The 14,644-nt window shown below is 41.7% G+C and overlaps 1 protein-coding gene across 1 annotated transcript in view; it reads right to left on the bottom strand.

Annotated features, from left to right (window-relative positions):
* CSMD1 (CUB and Sushi multiple domains 1) overlaps nt 1-14,644 on the bottom strand; it is a 398,630-nt gene that overhangs the window by 156,111 nt on the left and 227,875 nt on the right. Inside the window, exons 31-32 of the mRNA XM_032593032.1 lie at nt 8,802-8,990; nt 159-336 (exon numbers count right to left, since the gene is read on the bottom strand). Of these exons, the coding sequence (XP_032448923.1) occupies nt 159-336; nt 8,802-8,990 (367 nt within the window). The remainder of the gene's footprint in view (nt 1-158; nt 337-8,801; nt 8,991-14,644) is intronic.

A 14,644-nucleotide genomic window follows, 5' to 3' on the forward strand; every position in this document is an offset into this window, starting at 1 on the left:
CTCTGTATCTCCCGGATTTCATTGCTAAGTTTCCTTTCCCATATCCCCCTAATAATTTCATTTCTTATACGTCAATCTGACATACAAGCACCATGTAGCTGGCTGCAGGAATGGTTTAGCACAGTCGCGGATCACTTTATATGAAAGGGCTCTCCTACCAAACAGCAATGTAATCGTTAACAGCTTCAGTCTGCAGCAAGGTGAAGTTGATGTAGACCCCGTGGCCAGGAGGTACAGTGATAAGCCAGAAGCAGTCCTTCAAAATTGGGTACTCATCGGGAAATCCAGGGGAATAAATGGTACCGTTCTGAGATGTTACATTATATCCGCAAGGCGCTGAAAAGGAAGCAGAACAATGAAGGTCCACATAGTCAGCTTTAGAAAGGACACAGTTAAATATTTCTAAGTCTCCAAAGCCCCTCCGCCGAAATTTTCCTGCTAAGAAATAATAATTGTGAAATATTTCTCAGTGACTACTTTGTCAAAGTAATTCCCCTAAAGTCTTAAAACCTTAGATGAATTTTACTTCTGAACTAAGTTATCTAAGTTCCATTTAATAGAGTCTCCAAACACTCAAAATCCCTTCAGGATGAAGTCATTCCCAGATAATTAAAAAGAAAAAAAAAAAAAAGCCCATACTCAGTTACCCAGTTATCTTGGGTGACTGAGCTGATAATCCATTGGCTGTGTGATACAAGGGATTATGGAGAGATTATGCATAAATACATAATGGAAATTTTTCGTTGTTTTAAGTGAGATTTCTAAAACCTATTTAAACATCCAAGTCTCTTTGCCTAAACAAAAATATTATCAATTCTTGGCAGATCTATACCTGAAGAAATGGGAGAAAATTATGTAAGTCAAAGCATTTTCACATCTCACCAGCTTTCAGGGGTGTAAAGACTCACCATCCCCAATCAGTCCCTGTTTATTTTACTTAACGAACTGGTGTTCCCTGTTGCCATGACAATTATTTTGTCTTATCTACGGAGAAATGAAGTGACTATATATTAGCAGGATAATCTGAACGTATTATTACATTCAGACAGTGGTATAATACATCAAGTCATAAACCAGTAGACTTTTTAATCAACCAAAATCCAATAGATGTGGGATGAGTGGCTGTTCCTAGCATGAATCTTCTTGGGCTTTCAAAGACTTGTCACCAAAGGTGTAAAATTTAGATGGAGAAAACAGACCAAACTATGTTTTTAAAAAAAGAGAAAAACAACTTCAATAAACAATTCACAGTGCTGACCGATGACAGACATGCCCTCAGGCAGTATGGGACATCCGGCCTTAATCATGCCCCTGCGTACTTTTTCAGAGGAAGGAGAAAATGTTCCAGGGCATAACAGATGGAATCTGGTCCAAGTTTTGGAAAAAATCCATAGGGGAAGGGGCCTTAGAGAACATTCTGGAAGTTTTATGGCATAATTATTAATAAGTGGGGTTTGGAGTCAGGCAAACCTTGCTTTGTAAACTGAAGCACACGGAAACTTATAATCTGGTGTCCCCAGAAAACTGTCATACGTTCTCTCACCTCCAAGCATGATGCCAATATTCACCCTGCATGAATCTTTCAAACGCTTTTCTCCTACCCTGCTGCCAGGGTGGGCTGATCCCTTTAAGAACTCGACTCGAGTGTTACTGCCCCCTTAAAGGTGGTTTGGCCCTGGATGGCCATGGTTATTCACTTACTATGCGGCTGCAATTAGCTGTAGTTGTTCTCCACCGTTAGACCATCAGACTATTAGCAGTCAGAAGTCAGGGACTGTGTTCCTTTTCGTCTCCACCCACCACCTGCTTTCCTTGATCCCCACTGCCTAACTCAGATCACGATAAATAAGACAGAAGAAATGACTAATAAATTGAAAATGAATAAGGCAATCACCACAAAATATTTTAGGAAGGAACACATGGAAGTCAGTGGGCTGACAAACCTTATGTGGACCTGAGGTTATTGATGTGGTATTGACTTACAATCTATCATCTCCAAGACTTCCCTTGTGCATTTTGACTTTTCAGATTGAACCTTATAATTGTATAACCACATTATACACAGTAGCACCCTTCCCAATGGTGATAAGACACAACAAAACAAGCAAACAGAAAAGGACTGTGCCACCTCTTAAAGGGCAAAAGAAACAATATGGTGATTTTTCTGGGTAGGACACATTGCTGGCTTCTGAAGTTCTGGATGTCACTTACTAGCTCTAGGACATTGAGCAAGTCAGGTATCCTTGCCATGACTTGTGTATGATAGTCAAAGAGTAAGTCCGCCATTAACTTATTCAATGAGTATTCATTGAGAATCGATTATGTACCAGGAGATGTGAGGTTAGAGCAGGGGACACAGTGGAGAACCACAGAGCGCTGCCTTGTGGAGCTTACTGAACGGTGATGAAGAAAGATACGAAGCAAATGATACGTAAGTATAAAAGCCAACTTATGTAAGTATGATGAGGGAAAGAACAATCACTGCTTGTCACATGAGCTAATAATATTCCATCGATGCATATAAAATTCCACAAGGCAAATCTTGCCCTGTAGTCTAGAGAGAAAAGAGAGTTGACGTTTCCTTTAGCACTCTTCCTGGCCTGTTAGCCCGGAGAAGGCTTGGCCCTCACTGCAGTGGTCCCAAAGGCGCACGGAGATCTGCACGATCGGGTGGCCTCTCACTTAAGGCCACAGAGACAGTGGATGTGTGACCTGACTCAGCAAGGCACGGATCCGCCCTCTCCCCGAAGGTGAGGTTCAAAGTGGACCCTGAGCTGGAGATCATTCACGAAGCCTCCGTGGGGAGATCTAGACACAGGAGGATCAGTGCACCACCGCCAAGCAGAGGCACCTCCCGGCTCGCCACCGTGTGCCTGGGAGCCTGGTCCCCGCAGGACAAGGACGGCACCCAGCTGGCCAGGAGAGAGCGCTTCACAATCAGAAGCCACACGCGCGACAGGCTCTTTTCCACTTCACGGACACAAAGAGTAAATAAACACATGTTCATTTATATATTCGTAAGTGTACCTTTAACATCGTGATGCAGTTAGTAATTAGGAATACCTCCCTGCTCCTAGCGCAGAGCTCCAGAAATCCTTGGATAAAAGTTATATGACAAAAGAGATAAAGCTCTCCTTCGTTATTCATAGCAAGACCCTTCCAACCACAGCAGCGCTTATGTTAATGAGATGACTTGGAAAGCACCAAAGGAAGGGGTCTGGAGAACTTCCCGATGCGTGAACACTTGGGGTGCTGGGAAGATGGCTCAGCTGGAGAGCACAGAACCCTCTGCTCATCTCCCAACACACAATCAAGGACCGTGTTCTTTTTCATCCCCACCCACGACCTGCTCTCATTGATCCCCATAGCCCCCTGCGTCTCTTCAATCTGGCTCTTGCCCAGTCACGTCCTGTGAAATAAATCTGGAGTCACGGAAGTACAACGTTTTCCTGAGGTCTGCGGGTTGCTCTAGCAAATCAGTCCCATAGGAGGAGGGAGTCATGGGGACTTCTGATTTACAGCCCATCAGTGAGAAGGACAGGTGATAACCCGGACATGCGACTGGCATCCAAAGTGGGGGGCAGGGCAGGGGCCGCCCCGCGGGGCCAGGGGCTTTCCCCGGGGAGACAGTCAGAACTGGGTTCCAACGGAGGCTCTCCAGCAGTGTCACAGCATCACTTGTTGTAGGAAAAAGGCACAGATGGTAGCCAGGGGTGCCAGAGTGAATGTCGAGTGTCACACAGTATGCACACACAAATCAACAACAGGTTGTGAGAAAGGGCTGCCGTGTGAAGTAGGATTAATGAGAGCTCTCCAGTTATCTCTGGATGTATTTCTCCAGAGAAAACCATGTACATAAAGAGCATTAAGGTATCTTCTTTCATCACCTCCCAGAGCTAGCATTCGCTACCCTGACCAGGATGGAGGTGATGACTTCTCTGAATGCCTCATTCAATGTGAAATGTAGTCAGCGCCTATCTGTGCCTACGTCGCCTTCACCCCACCCTCACTTCCTACCCGACTCCACTGTAATTTGAGAACGTGAAGCTGTGAGGTGGCTCGGACAACAAGGGATGGGTGTGTCTCGCCAAGTCAAGCTCCTGCGCAGCCAGAAGATACTGGAAGATGGGCTGGTGGCCATGGTGGACATCGGCACGGGGAGGTGGAGAGACACCGACCCTTCGTGTTACCTGAGGCTACACTTGGAAAAATCAAGGGGCACGGACACATCTCTTTATTACGCTTCTTCCCCACAACACATGTACCAAGTGAGTTTCTCTGAACTGAGATGGATAGAAAGAGCTTATTAAGTTGTTTCAATCAGAAATTAAAATTTAAAAACCCTAAATATCCACTAGGACAGTTATAGATAATTTATGGATGGTTTTCTCTAGGATTATGTCCAGATTTCTGCCTAATGAGAGCATGAAGAAAAAGCTTACGGTACCAAACAACCAATACCTACATTTGGCATGAATATTTATGAATTTTAAACTCTTGACTATTAATGTACCCAGGAACTGAATGCCTAATCTCAGAGAATGTGTGCAGCGCCGTAGGTATTTCTGACCTATTTTGTTTTTCTTCACTTTGGTTTCCTTATGATGGTTTTGAGATAGACACGCTGCGCTCTATCTTAGGAACTGTTTGATAATGGGAGTATTTAAAATAATATTTATGAATACAAGTTAGTTGTATTCTTTAGAATGTCATTCTTATTCTAAACCAGTAGGAGAGATTATTTTCTATATTTATCAATCAACTTGATAAACCTTAATTTTCAAAACTATGTACATAATAACATATTCTTTGGCTACTTGGATTCCACATGTCAGTTAGGGTTCTGCAGTTGAATAGGGTTCTGCTCACAAAATCATTCAATCTAGACGTAGTCACTAATACACTAATTGCAACACATTATTATCCTAAAAATTATCTCTGTCCAGATAGTTCCCCATCAACATCCTACTGCACTTTAAGGTGAGGAATATCCTGACGGCACTTAACTTTAAATATACTTTTTAAAATTATTTTTTTAAGTTTATTTATTTATTTTGAGAGACAGAGAAAGCATACAGGGTAGGAGCAGAGAAAGAGGAGAGGGAGAGAATCCCAAGCAGGCTCTGCACTGTCAGCACAGAGCCCAATGCGGGGCTCAAAAATTGAGATCATGACCTGAGCCGAAATCGAGTCTGGCACTTAACCGACCGGGCCACCCAGGCGCCACGACAGTGCTTAACTTTAAAAACGATCTTAAAATTATATCTATGTAAGTATTTCGGTAAGAGAAGATTAATTAGGTAAAAAAAAAAAATCTAAAAATTTTAAACTGTATTTGTAAGTAGAGATGCATATTTGATTATCAAATTAATTTAGTAAATAAATAAACAAGTTTTTTAAGCCATCTTTTAACAATTATAATCCATTTTTTAACTGGGACTTCTGTGTAATTATGTTACTGGCAAAAATAACATCTTGAATTTCTCAAGTCACTTTGAGACCTTTTTTTTTTTTCTTTTTTAATAGGTATCATACTTTTATCGTACTTTATCTAACATTTAGAATTCTTGAGCCATAATTGTCTGAATTACTCAGTTTTTACTAAAGTTGCCAGAAGTTGTTCGTAGTATCTCTGTTCTACCCCGAGAGTCTCCTGAAGTGGACGGGCTGGATCTCAGAAGATGGTTTTCCAGGGTATTTGTCCGATACACCAAGAAGAAGCCTGAACTGAAAAAGCACGCTGGATAACCCAAATGCATTTCAGGCTGAGTGTGCTGGGCAATCGGACCTTGCCGGTGTCCTGTGTGGGCTTAACCATAGCCTACGTGGACCCCGACAGACCTCTTAACAGCCTACCGTGCTTAGCAAACACTTTTTTTCTTACTCTCTTTTTGTAAATACAACCTTTCACACGTAAAAATACCTTTTGTTATAAAATAATATCCTCCGTTTATTTTGTGTTTTTTTTGGAAGTTAATCCAATATGGAGAGGATATTAAACACACATTGGACGCTGCTTAGAAAATGTAATTTATGATATAATTTTATATGAATCTTATGTTTTATTTTGTCTTATTCTGTGACGTTATAGATATGAAGAGAGACACGACGGTAAAGATGCTCGTGCAGTAAAGCATTTGACCTTGCCTGTGGAGAGGTCTAGCCCTCTGTTTGGGAGGAGGTTTACCGCACACCCGACAGGAGCGGCTTTGCTTCCTGGGGGGTCAGAGCGTCATACTCAATAGTTCCAGGAGGGGGCGACCCACGCCGGAAGTACCAGCCACGTGACTGAAGGTGGGGACTTTGCGTCACAGGATGTCAGCTGGTCTGGAAGCTGACACCAACCACTGGGCAATCCAGCCATCAGTCCTGCCCACCTAACAAAGCCCGGATGAAAATCTCTGGGCACCAACACCCAGGTGAGCTCCTCAAGACACTGTCACCAGTCAGCTCTGAGACGGGTGCATCCTCCCATACTCTATGCATCTTTTCCCATGATTTTAATGTGTCCTTTCCTTGTTATAACCCACAACCAGAGTATGTAATAGCTGTATTATACAATAGATAATATTATATATAATAGAGTATATAATATAATAAAGTTCTGTGAGTCCTTTCAGTGAATTTTCCAACCTCAGGGTGGCTTGGGGACAAATCTCCTATTTTCAGGTGCTGTCGGGAGCCCGGGGCAGACTTGGATGTCTGGAGGACTTCCGCGTCAGTGTGGCCAGCTCTGGGTAGTATGACGTATCATGTTGTCATTATAAGAGGTGGCGTCCCCTTTAAGCTACGTCACAAACAATGTATTTTGTTATTTTCACGCTGACAAAATAATTCTAAGCCAGCATTTATTTCTGTATTTGAAAACTTCGCTTGAAAAAGTGATGAAGCCTAATTAACGATTTAGTTCTACTTTTTAATATCAAGCCAAGAAGTCTCTTGTGCATAGATGAATTCAAAGGATTCAGGGGAAAATTCCAATTAAGAAAAGGGTTTAATCATGACAATCCCAAGTATTCTATACATATAAAAAATATGAGTTTTTATTTTTATTTTTTTTTTCAACGTTTATTTATTTTTGGGACAGAGAGAGACAGAGCATGAACGGGGGGAGGGGCAGAGAGAGAGGGAGACACAGAATCGGAAACAGGCTCCAGGCTCTGAGCCATCAGCCCAGAGCCCGACGCGGGGCTCGAACTCACGGACCGCGAGATCGTGACCTGGCTGAAGTCGGACGCTTAACCGACTGCGCCACCCAGGCGCCCCAAAAATATGAGTTTTTAAATGGAGAATAGTAAAAAAAAAAAAAAAGGTTTTTAAAGTTTTTTTTTAGGTTTATTTATTCATTTTGAGAGACAGAGAGCAAGTGAGTGAGCTGGTGAGCCTGCACAGGTGGGGGGAGGGGCAGAGGGAGAGAGAGAACCCCAAGCGGGCTCCAGGCTGTCCGCACAGAGCCTGAGGTGGGTTCCATCTCACGAGCCATGAGACATGACCTGAGCCAAATCCAGATTCGGACGCTTATGCGACTGAGCCCCCCGGGGAGACCCTTAAATGTTTTAATAAAAAGCACCAGATATGCTACTGCTATATTTAGTTTTATAAAAAATTTTTAAATGCTGTTCTATATGTTATTAAATTTGCATCAGACTAAGGATTTTTTAAAATACAGCTGAAGTTTCTTTTCATAGTTTTTTAAACAATAACATAGAATAGAAAAATACAGGTGAAAAATCTAATTTAAGAAGTCCACTGGTGGTGTTTTTTTGTTTTGTTTTGTTTTTCGGTTTACTTTTGTTTGTTTGTTTTCACTTTTTCAGTAGAAACAGAAACCCAGCGAGTTGCCGTTCCCTTTTGCCCCCTGGGATATAAATGTTTAGCATTTCAAATGACCACAGAGTTGGTAATTTCATTATTTTTTTCACTCAAAGGGACTGTATTTATAATGTTAGAATACTAGACTTTCAGTAAATTTTGTTTCATATGCTTTCTTCATGAACAACATGCTTGATCTATTAACTTCAACTTGATATTACAAAAATTTTGAAATCATCAAAAAAAAAAAAAAATCAGGCTGCCATACAGAAGCTTTAAAGAAGTGATTTCTGCTCCGACCAGGGCTATTTGATGAATCCAGACTTCCCTCCATCACCACTGACGGTCAAGCTGATTCCTAGCCCTCCAAAGAAACCCTGATCATCATGTACTATTGAGCTGCAACCTTCCTACGACTGTTTCCAGGATGTCTTTGCTTTCATTATTCTTTCTACCTCTGATGCCCTATCTCTGAGTAGCAAAATAGTACGTATGCTCCAATGCCCACTAAAAAACAAAACCCATTTCCCGAAACACAAAAGCAATACATGATAACTGTGAAAGTTAAACAATAAAAAACATCTAGGGTAAAATGAACGAGCATTCTTTCTTCCACTAATCCCGTAATTTGGTGGAACCATCGTAATTCTAAATACCACTACCATCATAAAGATGTCCCTGATCACTTCCCAAGCAAATGCCATCCTTCTTCATGCAATTCTTATGTCTGGTTTCGCATTATAAATGTGTGTGTTTATTATTTTGTATCCTTTATAACAACCATTGAAGGCAAGGCCTATTTGTTCATCTTTTTAACTTACTGGCATATGATATTCCTGAGATACTAGGTTAGAAGGAGTTTACCATAATAGATCGCTAATAAATATTTGTTGAATAGGTGAACAGATTCTCTAAAACATCCATTTAATCATTTAATGCACTATTATATACATGGAAAATTACATTATCGCCAAGAACGGTTAACCTACCGTCACATCTCGGAAAAGGATAATTCCAGTCTCGGTCGATCCCGTGCTGACAGGTGAGGACTGGGTGGCCGATTAAAATGTACCCAGGGTAGCACTCAAAGGATATGGACTGTCCCACACTATAGTCCGAGTTGATCATATAACCATTCTGAAAAGGAGGTGGGTCCGGGCAGTTCTGTAACTCATAGGCTGAAACGGACAGAATCAAGCTCATGTAAGAAGTTAGGTTAGTATGGAATGGACAGTCCTGGGATCATGGGCAGTTTATTAAGATGGATGTTTCCAGCAAGTTTTGAAAAGTATCTTGTCTAAGTTGCCACTTACCATCTAAGTAAAACAATTAGTAGCAGTAACGGAATTAAAACAACTTGCAATTAATAAACACTTGACTGTGTGCTTTAGAAGTAGTGAAACACAAACCAAATATAAATTTGACAGCATTTACCTTGGGAAAAAAAAAGTATATGAAATGAATTGACTTTTTTAAAAAGGTAAAATAAATGATAATAAAAATTGCCTGTAAAGAATGTCAGGTGAATGTGGACTTAATTTCCCTTTAATTTAGAAGCGAATTATACTAGCACTCCATTCTAAGGGTTAATAACTAGGAAATATGGAGTTGTTATGTTTTGACTTGTTCATTAATTGTCTGTTACAAATAAAATTTAAAAATCAACTTCATTTTCTTATTTTTTTTAAAAAAAGAGCCCATAGAAAAATTGTACCAGCAACCACTATCTGTACAATGTTTTTTTCTAAAATCTAGTTTATGTAGTAAATAATACATATTTATATTTTGCATGTAATAAGGATACTGTGCAGTTGATACGGTGTCTTTGCAAGTTCCAATGTTGTGAGATAAATTTAGAAATTTTAACAGCATGGTTAAACCCTCACTGTAGTTAGCAGATTAAAAATCCCTTAATTTCACAATTTCACTTCATTTCACATTTTACTTGGCTTTCCTTATTTTTATATTTGCAATTGGATGTCTCTGGACAAGAGTCAGATAAACAGCTAAGGACTGACGGCAGGCAAAAAGCAGAAATCAGAAGGGGTACCAGGGCAAAGGCCTCTCAGCCTCTTGGAGTCATTTATGGTGCTGGCTCCTCTGGGGGCTGATACCAGGAAGAACCTGGAGGTAGACAAAGCCCCCCCCCCCTGAAAAAATGGGGCCTCCGTGAATCTCCAGCAGCTGCAGACTTCCCCTCTGGTGTCCACTGTGCAAGCACAGGACGAGGGCTGTCTCCTCAACAAGATCAGAGCGGACGTCACAGACGTGGTTTATGCAACGAGGCTTTATCAACTGTGGTGTGCTAATAATACATTTATTCCATTTTATTTGTAATGCGCTTCATTATTATAGGGAGTTGCACCTATCATACACTGAGAATAAGAGGAAAAAGCTTGCTGGAGTATTTTTAACTCAATGCCATCTTTTGACACACAGGCTTTATAACTCAGTATGGAGATATAACTTATTTATACAAAGTCAAACAGTTTAGCGATTATATAATGAGTTTTTGGCACTCCTTTTTGGTGAAGCTAAATTATAACATGAAATTCCTGAGACAATAGAAGGAAAAATCACCTATTTAAGGATTTATTCCAGATCAATAAGCATCATAAGCACAATTATTATCAACAAAACGCAAAGCTCTAGCCCTCTTTTGCCAAAGAAAAAGTGCTTGGAACTCACAATTTTGGCATTTGCAATCCAGCATAAAGACAATAGCTGCACGTTCTACAGAGGTGTTTTCCAAATTTTTTTTCTGCATCTCATAAGTAAAATATCTTACTGTTGAAAGCTCCTGCCTAGTACCAGACTTCAAGGGGAAATAAATCTATAACTGTTCCAAAGAAAAGAGCATTCAAACCTGAGTGAAAGGAAAACATGTCTGGAAGGAAAGTACGTCAAGCATCAGAGTGGCAAGTCTCTCATTTTTACTTGCTTTTGGAATGTTACCACATCCTATTTGAAAACCAGAAGCTTGGAAAACTGCTGGTGAGTATAAGGACAGGGAATGTCAGACCAGAAAGCCAAAACCAATCGGCACGTCTTTTTCTCTTTGCACTACACGTGCATGAACACACAGGTGCACATGCTGTGCACACATGCATGCACACACACACAGACAATGCACACAAACACCACACACGTATGCACACATACACACTCCCACACCCGTACATGTTTATGCACATACATACACACATGCACACACAGAAATACTACACATGTATGCGCACACACTCACACATCCATACATGTTTATGCACACACACACACATACGCGCACACACAGAAATACCACACATGTATGCACACATACACTCACACATCCGTACATGTTTATGCACATACACACACGCGCGCACACAGAAATACCACACATGTATGCGCACACTCACACATCCACACATGTTTATGCACATACACACACAGAAATACCACACATGTATGCACACACACACTCACACATCCGTACATGTTTGCGCACACACACATCCATACACGTTTATGCACACATACGCGCACACACGTATGCACACACACACCTGCACACGTTTACACCGTCATATGCACAAACACACACTGTCTATTTCTTCATTTCCTTACTGTGCCCCTTCCTGGGCCAGCGTGGCAAATCCACAGCCAGTCACCCACCTCCCCCAAGGGCCACCTCGCCCTGAAAGCCATACAGACAGCCTTTTCCTGAAAGCCAGGGCCAAATGGCCTAGCAAATACCCACAGTGCTTGCAGTGTTGTTATTTGAGCTTAAATTTACTTTATCAGAAGCAGGTTCACAAAAAGAACAGAGAATCCCATACTGGGCTCCAACTGCCGACCAATTTCCTTCTTTATAATACTCTTTGAGAATGAAATCAGCAGTTCGTTCTCATGCTTGTTTTGCTTGAAGCATAATAAACTCTGCTGGAGAAATGGGTCCTCTAATGTATCACATACAACTGCTAATAAAACCTTTATATATACATACATATATATGTATATAAATATACATCAAAACTGGATGGCGGTTTCCACGTGAGCAGAATCAAGACGGCGTTCAACAGAGCACCCTCGTCGGTGAAAGATTCTAGCCATGGTTTAGCAGGGCCCTCGGGGTACCAATGAAAGCAGTGGGAAGCGCGGATGGGTGCTCTCACAGAGAGTCCTTTTTTTAACGTTTTTTCAAAGCTTATTTATTTATTTGAAAGAGAGAGTGTGTAAGCGGGAAAGGGGCAGAGAGAGAGGGAGAGAGACTCTGCATTGTCAGTGAAGAGCCTGATGCAGGGCTTGAACGCACGAACCGTGAGATCGTGACCTGAGTGGAAACCAAGAGCCGGACGCTCAACCAACTGAGCCACCTAGGGGCCCAGTGCATAGAGATTCCTAACGAACTGTCACGGGAAACAGCAGGTACCACATGTAAACTCACACGGGTCTCCTCACAGCCTTGCCACAGGGAGGGTCGCCCTAATTTGCATCGGCATCCCTGTGAATGTGACTTTGAACCCTCCCTCAAGTGCTTGGTTTCCCGCTCCTCGGAAGAACGAAGGGGGTTCCAGGAGCCACAGAGCCACATGCAGCAGTCCAGAGAATTCCCGAGGTGCACACACAAGGATGCCCCCTGTGTCCCAGACTGGCCGTTATGATGGCTCCAATGGCACATCTGTCTTCTTTTGTAACAAGGATAACGATCCTGCTTCTCGCTCCTCAGTGAGACTGAACGTGCTTTATTGGTTATCTGAACTCCCCACACCCATCAGTGAAGCCAACCTACATCGTCCCCGAGGTGACAGCCAACCCCACGCTCTGGGGGCAGCCCAAAGCCTTGACTGGGGGATGGCTGACCAAGTCGCTTGCTCCCGATTGTGGTTACAGTCGTGTCTTGTGCTTTGAGCAACCGCGGGTGGGTGCTCGGCAGACCTTCTGCGTGAAGACCTTTACACTGTGGAAAAACTCTCATTTTATTTTAGTTTTTTAAATGTTCACTTATTTATGTTAAGGGAGGGAGGGGGGGATGAGGAGGGACAGAGAGAGAGGGAGACAGAATTCCAAGCAGGCTCTGCCTAGTCTCTATAGTGTAGCCCATGAACTACCACTGGAGGCACTCTCTCCATCTTGACCAGGTTGCCCTAGAGTGGATGGGAATTGACACAACTGTAAGTTGTCCGCTATTTCAAGCATTTTGATGTGTCTAAGGAGCCTCCTGCAGAGAACTCGATTCACTCACTCAGACGGGTGGAAAGGACAGAGTAGACCCGACCTTGCTCTTGTTAGCTCAAGGTGCCTCAGAGTATCACGGTCAAAGGAAAAAGAACAACTCAGTTTTAGAAGCACATCAATTTCATGCAGACAAGTATGTTCGTGTCCGTAAGGAATGGGCAGTGAGTGGGTTTATACAACCAGCTACAAGCTACCCTTCCCGGGCTCAGTGCACAGGAAGGTGGTTTGATTGCTTCTCCTCCTACAGGGGAAGGATCACTATCTACTATCGACAGACTAAAGCCTATTTTCTCATAGATTCAATTCACTCAAATTCAACAGTTTTATGATTGAATAAATGGAGAAGCAGATTAAACATATCCTTAAAAGAAAAAAAAAAAGATGCTTGAGGCACCTGGGTGGCTCAGTCGGTTCAGCGTCCCACTTCGGCTCAGGTCATGATCTCACAGTTTGTGAGTTCAAGCCCTGTGTTGGGCTCTCCGCTGATGGCTCAGAGCGTAGAGCCTGCTTTAGATTCTGTGTCTCCCTCTCTCTCTGGCCCTCCCCTGCTTGCACTCTGTCTCTGTCTCTCGCTCTCTCTCAAAAAGAAACATAAAACATTTTTAAAATACAAAAATAAAGGTGCTTAGTACATATAGCAAAAGGAAAAAGCAAAAGAGTGCAACTTCGAAAAAAAAGAAGACATTTTTACTTCCTATGCCTAAGGTACTTAAAATTACCTTTAAGCTTTTTGGCATTACACTATTCTATTATAATGTAAGAATGAACAAGAGAGAGAGAGAGAATATTTAACTTCTCCAAATGTTAACTTACAAAACCCAAAAATAGGAGAGAGAGTCGCTAAAATTCTTAATGGCCCCAATTCCATAAACATTATGAAAATCTAGACACCAATAAGCCCATACCAATATTATAAGAGTAAGGGAATCCTTTGTTGGGCTCTAGGAAAAGAACTATTACACCTATCACTCTCAAGCAATAGGGCATCAAGTGTTTAAATTATAGGTGTTTAATGGGACAGCCAGTGGGGTCACGTAGTCATATTTGTGATATCCACCAGATTTTCCAGTATCTAATGAACTGATAAATATCTTCAGGCTTTCATCAGTGTTTCAGTTTTTGGCTTAGAAATAGGGTACATGAACTCAATTTTATTCAACACGACTCTCCACCTTCCATTTTCCAAGTTCTGTAGAAGTCATGTAACTTCCAGACAGCGACATCCACTAGCAACATTTTTAACCTTTCTACAGCCATAAAGAAATGACGAGGTTTAAGAATAGGGGCACAACGCAGGCATCGTTGAGAATGACAAGACATGCCTGCATGATTTATGCAGCTTCTTATGAGTTTTTAATTACAAGCTTAACTTCTAAATCTCAAGTCGGACCTAGGAATTTTGACGTGACATTCGAATCAGAATTGTGTCATTTTGCCAATTTATACATTTTACAAAATGACAAACACCGATAATCTAATTAAGTACCATCCATCCGTCAGATATGATGACCTTCAAGAAACTGGGGCACCTCAAATTCACGTTCTCATTCTTTTTATTTATTTTTGTAGCTCTCAATTATAGCCAACTCACTGCCTACAATAAAAAATATAT

The sequence above is a fragment of the Lynx canadensis genome, chromosome B1 (assembly GCF_007474595.2).
Source record: "Lynx canadensis isolate LIC74 chromosome B1, mLynCan4.pri.v2, whole genome shotgun sequence".
Lineage (NCBI taxonomy): Eukaryota > Metazoa > Chordata > Mammalia > Carnivora > Felidae > Lynx > Lynx canadensis.